The 13,083-nt window shown below is 38.5% G+C and overlaps 1 protein-coding gene across 1 annotated transcript; it reads left to right on the top strand.

Moving 5' to 3' along the window:
• Positions 1 to 269: 269 nt before the first annotated feature.
• On the top strand, positions 270 to 11,188 carry LOC104531844 (uncharacterized; the record flags this gene model as incomplete). Its single annotated transcript, XM_010176860.2, has 5 exons — positions 270 to 657; positions 5,339 to 5,425; positions 8,786 to 9,223; positions 10,278 to 10,367; positions 11,117 to 11,188. Coding segments are annotated over exons 1-5 (1,075 nt in total), but the record flags the coding sequence as incomplete, so codon positions are not given.
• Positions 11,189 to 13,083: the final 1,895 nt, after the last annotated feature.

The following is a 13,083-nucleotide window of genomic DNA, read 5'->3' as shown; positions in this document are numbered from 1 at the left end:
CCTCCCCCGGCCTGGCCCAGCCTGCCCTGGCCTCCCCGCCGAGCTCGCCGCCCCCCCGGCACCGCTCCCGCCCGAGCTGCTTCATTCGCCTGCCTCTAATACCGAGCCTGCTTATTTGGCAGTTTCTCAAGTTACTCCCCTCAGGCAGCTTGAGCCAGTAAAACTAGATCCTTTCATCTCGGCGGAGCTCACTGACAACCAGCCGTCTGGTTTCCTAGGAAACGCAATCTTGGCTAGAAATAGTGAATCATTTCCAGGTCACTTTCAACATGGAGAGTGGAGCAGGGAAGCATTGGACTGAGGAGGAGGTTAAAGCCTTGTTAAGCGTCTGGTCAGAAAAAAATATCAGAAAACAACTCCACGGCACCCTGAGGAATAAAGGAATATTTATCTACATTGCTAAGAGGTTGCAGGAGTTAGGAGTTTGCAGGGATTGGAAACAGTGCCGTGCAAAGTATAAAAATCTGAAGTATGAATACAGAACGGTTAAATATGCCCACAACTCTGGGGATGTCACTAAAACCATGAAGTTTTTCCATGATCTGGATGCCATATTGCGCTATGAACCTGTCACACAGTTAGCAGCAGAAGAAAACGGCAGGTGTCCTGCGACTGAGACGCAGCTGAACACAAGCCCCACAGCAGAGAGCACGCAAGGTAAAAAACTGTTTTTGCTTCTATTTTTTCTCTCTTTGCTTAAAAACCAAAGGGAACAAAACTGAAGCCTGAGTTTGCTCGAGCCGAAGCGGAGGCTGCACAGCCCCAGCAGCTCGGTTAGAACTGACTTGATGCGCTCCTCGCGCAGGGGAATAAAATGTTAGCACCCACCAGTGTCGAAGTCTGTAAATACAGCGTTATTCTAGCAAAATTACGCTAACTGCTTGTACCGCAGCCTCGGTGAGCGCTCGCTGCTGTCAAGGCTTCTGCACTGGCTTGAAACGTTAAATTGGGAAAAACTGTTTTCTTTCCCATTGACATTCGTTTGCAGTACATTGGAAGCAGGTTTTGTAGAGTTCCAATTCAGATGTAAACTTAAAAGAAAGATAAAAGTAAAGGTTGAAACGGTCATGATATTTTTAATAACATAATATATGATGCAAGTGAAATTTAGGATTTTTATTCTTATTTCTCTGTAACCAAAAATTTAGGTATGATGACTAAAGGTAAATTAAATTATTTTGTAAGCAATTCACTTTACATATTTGAGAAACAGAGAGATGTTTAATAACTTCTCATTAAAAATTGTAATTTAGTGAGGAAAGTAAAAATCATCATGTTTATCAGACTATTTTGAGGCAAACCAAATGAATACAACTACTTTTATTCTAAAGGGGTTTTTACCAAATTATTTGCATCTCTTGTTTTATTCAGCCCTCTCTACATATGCATTTAAGCTGTGCTTAACATTTCATTAGGGTCAATCTGCTATTTGACATCACTCAAATCTCCTTGTCACATCCTAAATGTCACTGAAGCATAAGCCCCAATAATAGTTCTAAGTACAAAAATAAGATGGCTAAAAAGAGAAATGCAAAGCTTGGTCGTTTGTTCCCACACTATGTGTCAATTTACCTTAATTAAGATTGTGAATCTTTAAGAAAATAGAAAACTCAACATTTGCATCAGAGGAGATTGCCAAAGGCACAGAAAAGGAGCTGGCCATCTAGCTTGCTCTTGTACCCTTCACATTTCCCTCTACAATGCTGTTTTAGGGGTCTGAGGAAAAGAAATTGACATTTTTCTTGTAATTGTTTACCTTAACAAAAAGCTTGACCTTAATTTGTCACCACTAGCAGAAAGCCTCCAATGTGGCAAAGTCACTTGAAATTAAAATGGCAATTTTATAATATTTTAACATGTGCTCTCTGCACTGTGTATGGCAATATGTTTTTATTTTTAAACTTGCATAACTGAGGGCCAAAGCTGTTACACTTCTGAGGACTGCATGAAACTAAGATAGTGTCCTTCATCTGAGGATCTGCCCTTAGATTACCCTCTGTGTCTTGATGTGGTTTGCACCATTAATCCCAATTCTCATCTGCTTTAGACCTCTAGCAAGTTTAAATCAGAAAAGGTCCATTTCAGTTGTGAATCCCAAACTAAAATATATATATAAAAAAAATTACCCCTGGGTGAGACACACTTCATTTTGAAGCTTTAGGACAGTCTGGTTTTAAAGGTGATACAATTAAACACATCTCTCAAATGCACAAGCATTCCTGTTACCCTCTTAAAGAAAAAAACAAACAAGTTTTATGGATAAACAAATTAAATGCAACTCACTGTAATAATGCAACACTAATGGTAAGAATTTAAATGCAAAGATTCCCACAACAACCTTAATTCAGCCACAAAGAAAACACCATGATAGCAGTGTATCCTGCAGCTATGCAGAATGCATACATCCATAGCAAAGGGCAGAGAGCACAGCTGTGAGAACATCACCTTTCTTCATTCAAGAACACAAGTCCAGCAAGTAAAGCCGTTCCAGAGCCCCAGTGCTTTTCCCACTGCAGTCGGAGTCGCAGTGTCTGCCCGGGGGACGCTGCCCAGCTCAGTACTCTGAAGGGCACTTGTAAGGCTAAAATGGCATCCGTGGCTCCGCAGCTGATGCTCACAAGTTCTTTTGTGTTGCTCCCACAGAAGGCAGCGCAGTTCCCCATGGCGGTGGCCAGCAGCCCTTGCCCCAGCAGCGAAAGGGACCTCTGTCATGTGGGCATCACCCTCCATAAGGCAAACAGCCTAAGCTACAGCCACCTCCCTGCAGGCCCCTCCTGGGCTTCTCCTCTTTCAACCACAGAGTGTTACAGGAGAGGAGGGAAAAATGGTTCCTCTTCTCTTTAAAAAGAGGCCAAGAGGCCTCATTTTGACAGAGCTGGAGGAACAAGGGTGTCTAGGCTTGTGATGCAAGAACAAAATGCTATCAGCAAACTAAAACCTGTGGCAAATAATGCTGTCCACCATGCACGTCTTACTTTAGTTGAAGAACTTAGTAGCTATACTAATTTGTTTTGTTTAAAATGCATGACAAGGGACAGGGCATGCTCCCAAAGAAATAACAGTACTTTTACCATTCTGCTTGGCTTGTCTAAATATTCATATCCATCCTTAATATTTGATTTGCCTGATTATCTCAGCTGCTGGGAGATTGTTGGGGAGAGGAGGAAGAAGGGGAAAGAAGGAAAAAAGAGACTACTTTTATGGGACTGAATGGTATTCCTGTAGTGTTTCCCTGAGTTTCTTCATGTCTGGTAAAATCAGTTTTCTTTTGCAAATGTAATTGAAGAAATTAATACTGAAAATCACAATCAAATAGAAGAGACGTGTCTCAGGACAAGTTTGGTAACAACACACACACAATTCCCACCTTGTTCAAGGAAAGATGACACTTTTTGCCTAAGCACATACAGCAGTGCAAGCCAGAGATGTTCATATCGTCCTCCCAAAATACATGTTTTCAGAGGCAAACACAGAGTTGTAGCTTAAATAGTAATTTAAAAATTATATAAGTCAACATGTTCACTTCTCTTAAAATTTAGTTTGTGTATTATCACAGTAATAAACAACCAAGAAAATCCATGTAGAGTGATACTGCACTGTGAAAAATGTTGTCTTTCATTAGAGTTCAAATGAATTACCTTCCCATTTTGTTAACTGGTTTTGACTGTTTCAAGTTAAATCAAGTATTAATAAATCGAGTACATGATTTTAAAAAATGAAGCTCACCTAGTAATTCACGTTGTTACTTCACTCTTTTATATTTTTCTTTATGTTTAAATATTAATGCACTGGTCACTTTCCTTGACCTTCACTTTACCACAGCAAATGTATAATTATCACGCCTGAACAGAAATGCATATGTACAAAACTCAGACAGCTACTAAAAGTGCAAAAAGATCCTTCAGAAATGCTGACTTGAAAATGCCACTCATACGTAGTTTTCCATCTCTGGACTTTAACGTTAAACATGTCACTGACAAATATTTTATACATATTTGTATTAATAAGAGTGTGCAATACTCTTATTGAGTAACTTTTTTGATCATCAGATGCTTTTTTTTTTTTTTCCCATCAGATATTCTAACATCTTTTGGAACTGTTATTATTTACTTAAAATAATAAACTGCTTCTTTTTAATATTACAGTGTAATTAAGCTTGCTCATCCTAGTGCCCATAGCACACCCAGCAGCCTTCCAACAGGGGATTTATTTCCCCTCTCCATAGTTTGCTCTGCAGCTCTTAAGCAGGTAAAACTCTGGTCCTGGCACTGGAGGCAGAAGCATGAGCACACCTTGCCTCTGCCAGCCTGGCTGCAGTCAGAGATCAGGCCACTGCATCTATGAGTCATCCTGAGCCTTGCTGAAAGTCAGGAGGATTTAGGATAAATTAATCCAGTTTTCAGTTTCACCGACGTCAGGGATACCAGGCTGCATGCAAACCGCGCCTCACCGCTGTTCCTTGTGAGAAACTGCCGCGGTACCTTTGAACACGGTACCTTTGATCTGTGTGACCTGCCTGGCAGGAGCTGACAGTAGCTCACTTCTCATACAGTGAGTGAATCAACATCTTAAACCTCCTGCCAACATGGTACATTGAATACAGTGCCTTACCATAGAACAGCTGAAAAGTCTGTCCTCTCTGAAAATTAAGCTGATTCAGAACTTCTATATGTTCTTATGAAACGTGTATATGCGGCTTTCCAAACTTACATAGCAATTGCTATGATACTGCTTTTTAAACAAATGTAGGAATGCTATACTGTGAGATGCTAGACTGAATCCTGTCAGGTACAAATATGTCTGTTCTCTAGTCACAATACTTTCCTGCTTTCCCTATGCCATTAATGAATTCCTTAGATTTCCAATACTGTTTGCAGAATATTTTTGTTTTCTTCATAATCTTCCCTAAATATTCTTCTTGGATTTTTTTTTTTGTTATATAAATGGATTTATGGTTATCTGAATCCATGTGCAAAGTCCACTTTTATTTGTATGTCTCTTACTTTTCATGATCTACTTTCAAACTGTACTTTAATGTGCTACCCACCCCAAATACCAAGTCAGAAAAGCCTACAAGTCACTAGAATCAAGTTGGTTTCTACAATAATTTTAAAATACATTTCAAACAGGCTTCATATACAAGATATAAAATAATTTAATTTACCTCCTATAACTCGTGTCCCCTTATGGGGACAGGACAAATTAATTTTAAATACAAATTAAATGTGAAGATTGCAAAGTTAATAATCTTCTCATTGTGTATGGACATTTTAACTTCAACTAATTTAAGCTAATTAGTCCATACCTATTTTTCATCTAAAAACTCTTTCCTCCCCAGGTGAAATATCAGTTTCTTTAGAAGATGATGAGGATGCTGCAGGAGATCCACTACTTTTTATGTCCCATGTCAGACCAGTTCAACTAGGTATAGTATGATGGTGCAGAGAGATCAAAACCAAAAAAGCAGCGTGGCTGTCAGAGCCCTTTCTGATAGCCTGAATATGCCATCATTCTGTTTCAGATCAGCACAGCTTTAAAATAGCCACACTTTTGCACCATCTCCTTCCCAGATTTAGCACTCAGCAGTCTCATGTATCATTAGATACTGACCACTGTATGTGAGGTAACACCTGCACGACCACTGTTCACATTCAAAACACATCCCATGCTATAGCTTAATCATATTAACCACATTAATTTTGTGAAATGCTAGTGGAAAGTAAGCCAAATGCTAGTGTGTGATACCCATGTCACCTTGAGGATTTTCTCTAACTCTGTAATTTCTGCTTAAAGCAGCATGAGTGAGTGGCCTGAGCCAGGAGAGATATGCAGAGGTCAGAGCTGTCCCACTGAGCAATCCAGATTTGCAGTGGTCTTCAAAGCAACTGTGGCCTCTCTCCAAGCAAGGGGTGGTCAGCAATGCTTTATTTAGTCCAACCAACCATACAACAGCTCATCTGGAAACTGTCCTACTGTAGTAGTTTTGCTCAGGGAAATCATTACAGAGCAAAGGCACAAATCTGGCAAGCCAGAAAGAGGAAGAAGATCCTAGGTGTGAGCCCCTTCAAGGAGTGCTAAAGGGAATGGAGAAACCTGGACACATTTAAAGCAGAATTAGGCAAACAGTGAGTTTATGATTGCTTGCCTGGATGAACAGCAGCACTGTCCTGGATTTCCTACGTGCTCTTTCCATTTTTTACATACCCTCAATCCTCTAGCATACATCCCAGTCCTGTTACAACAGCCTTCACTATAGAATCTCCAAGGTGCTGTATTCAGGGAGAAAACAAGGCCCCAGCTAAACCTATAGCTTTTACGTTACGTACTATACCCCTCTTGCCCAGCATAACAAGAAACTAAGGAAGATACAAGAATCCCACATGGAATTATATGCACATATATATAAACAAAACTTTTCTTCCAGTAAGTAACTGAATCAAATTTTACAGGAATGTCTGTGTTACTCAGTGCTCTTGCAACACACTGCCAAGCAGATTCTTTTGGCCTGATAAAAAAAATCTCCTAATCTGAGAAAGCTGCTTTCTACAAAGCCAGCAAAATAAATTCAATTGCACGGGCTCTCAAGTATGTGTTGACAATGTCTTCCCTTGCACCTCTCTTCAGACACTATTTCAGACACCACTGAAAGAAGAATGTTGAGCCCTTTGTATCTATATTGCTGAATATTTTGGTTTCATTTCAGCAGATTTCTCATTTTGAGGAAGCTTAGAAAAGAATCAAATATGGCATAAACACATCTTTCAGATAAAAAATAATATATATCCTGTCTTAACAATTTAAAAAAAAAAAATTAGAGCTAAAATACATTTGAGACATAAGGAAAATTTTCACAGTGACCATAACAACTTTGTTACAAAGTGGTGCTTGTGGGTAAGATATTTTGAATCACAATGTATTTTAAAGGGAATGAGGAACAAACAAAGCCACTGTTTTCCATTCTGCATACAGCAGAATGAGTGAGCAATGCACCAAGTCACTAGAACTCATTTGAACTAATAACCACAACCAAAAGTAAGCTCAGCTGCAAATGAATGAAAACTTACTAGTGAGAAATATGGGTCTACACAAGAATGAAAGAAAACTTATCCCTCCCTGATTGCCCCATACGTTACGGCTTTGATTGGGAAGTGCAAGGAGCACCTTCCACGTTCTTCTTGCTCTTTTCTTCCCCTGTGCCTTTTCTTTCTGGTCTCCATTGCACTCTTTGGTAGTTAAGAATGAACCATTTTGGAAATACAATTGAAATACCCCAGTAACATTGAGCAGAGACTGCATCAAGTCTGTCTGATGTCGGCAGTTACCAACTGCGGCAAGTCCTACAGTTGTATTCACCTGTAAACAACCATTTTCTTTCACTCTCTGAGGAAGAAATGAAGAAAGCATAATTGATATGTCACCTGAAAGTTACCCTCCTTAACAACTATCAGTGAGCTGGCGGCTGCAGAGGTCCGATTAACACAGGACTAACAGGATAAAAATTGGTATCTGTTAGCACAGCCTTTTCACAACTAGAATGAATTAGGGAGACCAGGAAAGAATGCCTCTACCTAGGACAAGTTTGTCCCCAGACACATTATTGTACACAAGCGTGCTCCACTGAAGCTATCAGTGCAAGCAAAGGTCAGATATTTTTGCCATCACACAAAGCTCAGTGATGATAAAGTATCCAACCCCTGTAACCTGGCCTGCCCTTTACAATAAGATACTTTCAAAGGCATTTTATCACTTCAGTATGACTGCAAAAACCTGCGTCAGTTACTGTGCACTTTCATGTTTGCTCTCTTTGATGAAGCACTGGAATTGTGGGGGTGTTTTTCAATAGTTATTTTTGCAAAGATTTAGTAAATGCACTTTCCAAACTAATTTGATAATCAAAATTGAGTCTTCAGGCAAATTCATAATTAGAAACAAGGCAACATTAAAAAACCACAAGAGATCATATTTCAGTGTTTTAAGTAATTGCATGGCATCCTTTACCTCCAAATATTAAAAAATAAAGTTGAAGACTGGAGAAAATAATTAAATAAATAAGTTCTGCAGAGTAAGATAACTCAAACTTTAATTTTTACTAAAAAAACCCAAATATTTTTGATTGACCTGCACTGAGAAAGGGGGAGGTTCTGTACTATGAAAACTGGGTTCATTATCACACAAATATTCTTGTGTGACTTAAGGCAAAAGTCTCCATTCCTTAACTGCCCACAAAAGGGAGCTTTCTTAAGAGTTAAGGATCGGATTTTTCAGATCCCTACCCAGGATAGGGATCTTTAAAGCTCTCCATGTGCGTAAAACCAAAAATATGATGTGAACGCAGAAACTTAAGTCTTGATGCTCGTGTCAGTGACTCAGGGCCCAATTTATTATTGTGCTGATACAGCACTTCGTATCTTCCAAACAGCACTATTCTCCACTTATTTAATATCTGAACGGCAAAACAGCTCCCCAATTATTCTCACAAGTGTTAAAAGTAAAAGTTCAATATATTAGGGAACAGAAGAAAGAAATGTTCCTCTCAGATTAATTAAATGTACACACGCTATCTTAATACCAGTTCTCAAGAGAAGGCAAAAATTATGTCAGAATTAACAAAAATGCTGACAAATTAATAACCAATAGCTTGATTTTAATGTTGCCTCTGCTCCATCTTTCTCTGGAGAGACCAGTGATGAGGAAACAGCATTCTTCATTCTCATTCTCTCTGTCCTTTCCCCACCCCATGCAGGTGACCCGTACCTGTGTCTCTCCCCTAACCGACACGATGCAGGTAATCCAACGTCAGCAGTAGAGGCTTCCAAAAGACCGGCTTTTATTCCAACAGTAGCAAATGAAGGAGGAAAACACTGGACTGTTAATGAAGTCAGAGCTTTGATATGCATATGGTCAGACAAAAATATCCAGCAACAACTGGAGGGGACAGTGAGAAATAAAAGAATATTTGAACAAGTTGCTGCTAGACTTCAAAAGTTTGGAATTGACAGGGACTGGAAGCAGTGCAGGACAAAATATAAAAATCTGAAACATGAATACAAGAGTGTAAAGAGTGCCCAAGACTCAGGGAGTACAAGTAAAAGTATGAAATTTTTTAATGAACTGGATGCTATTCTGGGGCATAGCACCATGGAACAAGCAAGTAGATCAGATAATGATGAAAGTGAGAGGCCTCCAGAATGGACAGAAGCAAAATCAGAAAAGGACTCCATAGGTAAGTACTTCATACCCATATATTGTTTAAAATTTTTAGTTTTCCAGCACTAGAGAGACCTTAAAAAGAACCATGAAAAAAAGAAAAGGCAACCAGATAGATTAACTAGTTTGGTGGGGTGGGGAAAAAATAATGGGAATTTACTGTTTTGTCCGGTGTTCACTTTACATTATAAGGTAATCTTTCAGACTGTTTGTTTTTAAATAAAATTGAGAAACAAAAAGAGGACGAAAAGATTAAGATGTAGGATAAGATGAAGTGATACAGAGATCATTCTAGTCAAAATCATGGCAGAAAAGACTGCTTCCAGCTTAGCTAAAAAAAAAATAAAAAAATAAAAAAATAAAAAGGATGCAAGAGATGGTCAGATTGTATTGCTGGAAACATGAAGACATTGAGCAAAAGAAGTCTGTAGTTATAGACATTAGTTAAAAAAAAATTAATATTTAAACTCTTTCTCTTACAGTCCCAAGTAACCTCGTTTTACTGGCCTTTGAAGCAAACCCCCCAAACTAGTGAGACAAATATTGTGAAAACAGCAAAAGGAATAGCACCAAGAACGCTGGCAGAACTTGCCTTTGTTTTTGTGTGGTTATTGATGAAGAACTTGGTAATGGATGGATTAATGCAGAATTAGAGTAGACTGGTGAACCTACACCCCTCAGAAGTTACAATATTTTTAATTGGTATATATAACCAGAAACAGGCCTGTTGTTTAAGAACAGAATTAAACATAAAGCTCTTTATTACACAGTAAGAATCCTACACAGGGGATATTACGGTGGCCAAATATAAGACTAGAAGTTAAAGTAATTCAAGGAGTCAAGAAAAATATAACACAGAGACATTCTCTGGCTGAAAAGTACGAAAGCATTTTAGGGGAATATTCACTCTTCAGTTGCCATTTCTAGGCTCTTTGTTAATGCATCTACTACTGCCTGCTGCCATTAAGGAGCATCCTAGGTTGAACGGATCTTTTGATTTGACACAGCATAGCTGTTCTTATGTAGTACACGAATGCAGTGCCCTAATTAACATAGCATTATTTATGCAGAAATGCCTGGGGACACAGGTGAAGAGGACTCTATTAGTAATATGTCAGAAGACCTACGGGTTGCAGATATAAAGAAAGTTTCTGACTCAGGTAAACTGAAAAGTCTTCTATTTTATATAAATCCCTGAAGTTAGAAAGTTAAGATGGATTTCTAAAATAAGCCCACATTGTAATGACAGTTAGAAAATGCAAAGGCCTAAAAAACTTTCAAGCAGGAAATAATGTCATCGTGATAACCATACTTTCAATACAGGCACTCGTGGACCTTTACAGTGCTCTGCTAAATTTGATAAAAAACAGTCTAGTAAGTAATCTTTTCAAAGATTCATGACCCAAGATGTAAAGAAGAAACTATTGGTTTAAGCAGGCAGAGTGCAGTGTATTGCTGCATTTACTTTTACTTAAACTATGTCTCCCCAAGGATTAGAACTGTTCAGTCTCCTCTGCGTTAACTAGTACAGCACTCCCTTTTTCACAAGATAATGTGATCAGTATTTAATACAATTGTGTAAATGCTCATGTCAGGGGATGAAAACTTCATTTCAGGGTATCGCTACTAGCACCAAATATGAAGGTCATACACTCTTTACAAAGAAACATGGTTTACACCTGAAAGCATAACTTTCAGAGGAAGTGAGAATTTAACATACAGCTAGAGACACAGGAAAGTCCCAAAGGCCAATGGGTTTGACTGTCCACAACAGAGGACCGGACCTCATCAGTAGCATGAGGCAGAATACGGTCTAAATTAGGCATAAGGAGTAGTATTACAGAATTTAAAATGTTCTAATGTGAACTTGAAAGATTTTAATGTTTTTTAATTAAAAATCTTCTGGTAGATGATGTTACTGTAAATACTACTCCAGAGAAACTGGCAGCTCTGCATATAGCGAAAGAAACAGCTATGACAAGTAAGTAAAGCCATGGTTGATCATGAGAGGCAATGTGAGGTATACTGGACAATAGTATTGTTGTTTTACCATTCAAGAGCAATTACATTTACTAATTTAAATTTACTAACAAAGAAAGATGTAACTGGCCTTTTACCAGATCACCATAGGTGCTTGAGGCATTCATCAGGGAAAAACACATTGTTATGAAAAGTGCATTGCCTATAGGGACCTCATTTTAAGAGAGGCAAAATATATTAAGAAATCATAAATAGTACTTTGTGAGATCCAATTAAAACTACTTGTAAAATACATCAAATTCCATTTCTCTCCATCAACAAGTAAAATTGCTAAATATACGTGAACAGTCGTAAGACACTGCAATAATACATAGATTCAGCAGTGCCACTAAACTGTCACCTGACATAGTTATCAACTGCCTGCAGCTAGGTAACATTGTAACTTTGTGGACTGCAATCTTCCAAGCAAATTATTTAAGATAAAGTTAACTGAATACTTCTAGCAAAGTTCCGAGTTCTCCTGTTTGACACATTAACATTCCTTTAGGATAAGTGTTAGGTGTTAAGACATCTATAGCTTACCTCGGTTACCATTTCCCTTGTCAAATATATGTATTTTAACTGCATATTTTGTTTGTTTCTGGGTAGTTGTAATTGCAGTCTGATTTTGTGGGGAAAGATTAAAATCACAAGTGTTTCAGAAGTGTGTCTGGCTCAGCCTGTCTGCTCTGAAGACTAGTGTTCAAACTTCTGTGGGGAAAAAAAAGCAAAACGACAGCACTCCATCATGAAGAGAGGCAGTTTCAGTTTCCAGAATTCTTTCCCTCATTCTCAGATGAACAATACAGACTCAAATCATTTTGTCACACGTGATAAAAACCACCTAGACTCTAATGTTATTAATGGTAACATAATTAGGTATTACATAAAGCAGAGAAAAGACGCACACTTTTTACGCTGTAATATCATGGAGACCCTTTATTCTCCAGTTGTGGTACGTGCCTTTCCTAGACAGTTCAAATACATTTAAAGTGTGAAACTGGTAATTAAAGAGATTGTATGTACCTCTCTATTCATAAATATACTTGCTGATAAATAGTGGAAAAGGCAGTCAGTCAGGGATACCATATTACATTGGTTCTTTGATATCAGTAGATGTCTGACAATGGATTGCCTTTAGGATGTGACTTCTTAAGGATGACTCCATATCCAACAGAGCTTTTGTAGTAAACTGTTTCTCAACAAGCATGTAATTGTAATTTATATATACATACTCATGTGCCTTTAAAAAAAATTGTAAATAAAAATAATTTTACATAAATAAGAATTTAGAAATTCTGTTCACCTTGTATCAGGGTATTTTCCTAATTAGTACATGGAATGAATATACTCTGCAGTGAAGAGTTATACATATACTTGTCTAGATGTATATTAGCAAGCCTGGGCTGACATCTGCTTTCTGGCAACTGCAGCTGCATAAAAGCAGAGAGGTGCACAAGCTCCTCAGAAGTGCCTATGCTTCCACAGTCCTACATGTGGATGTGAGTTATTAACCACAGTAACATCACCAGCACTGCCAGTCTTTATAAACCTTCCAATCAGGTTTGCCATACTTGTGTAAGGAAAAAATTAGGATGGTATTAGTCAACTAAGTCAAAGGCACCAGTTTCGAGAATACCTAGTTGTTTGATGTTTCATGGTATTGTTTTTCTCCTCTGCCCACACGTATTTGCTCAAATGCCCACCTGAGAAGGAAAAGACAGAGGTAAATGAGGTTCTTCTACAGACCGTTAGTTGCTGGAATGTCTCTGGCAGCACTGCTCTGGGCAGCTTTTTCAGCAGACTGGCCAGCAGAGGGTGCAAGAGCATCGCCGCAATCACAAACCCCATCCCATC

Source organism: Antrostomus carolinensis, unplaced genomic scaffold (assembly GCF_000700745.2).
Source record: "Antrostomus carolinensis isolate BGI_N321 unplaced genomic scaffold, ASM70074v2 scaffold17171, whole genome shotgun sequence".
NCBI classification, from domain to species: Eukaryota; Metazoa; Chordata; class Aves; order Caprimulgiformes; family Caprimulgidae; genus Antrostomus; species Antrostomus carolinensis.
Note: the sequence above shows the minus strand (reverse complement) of the source record. Positions and strands in the feature narration are given on the sequence as shown.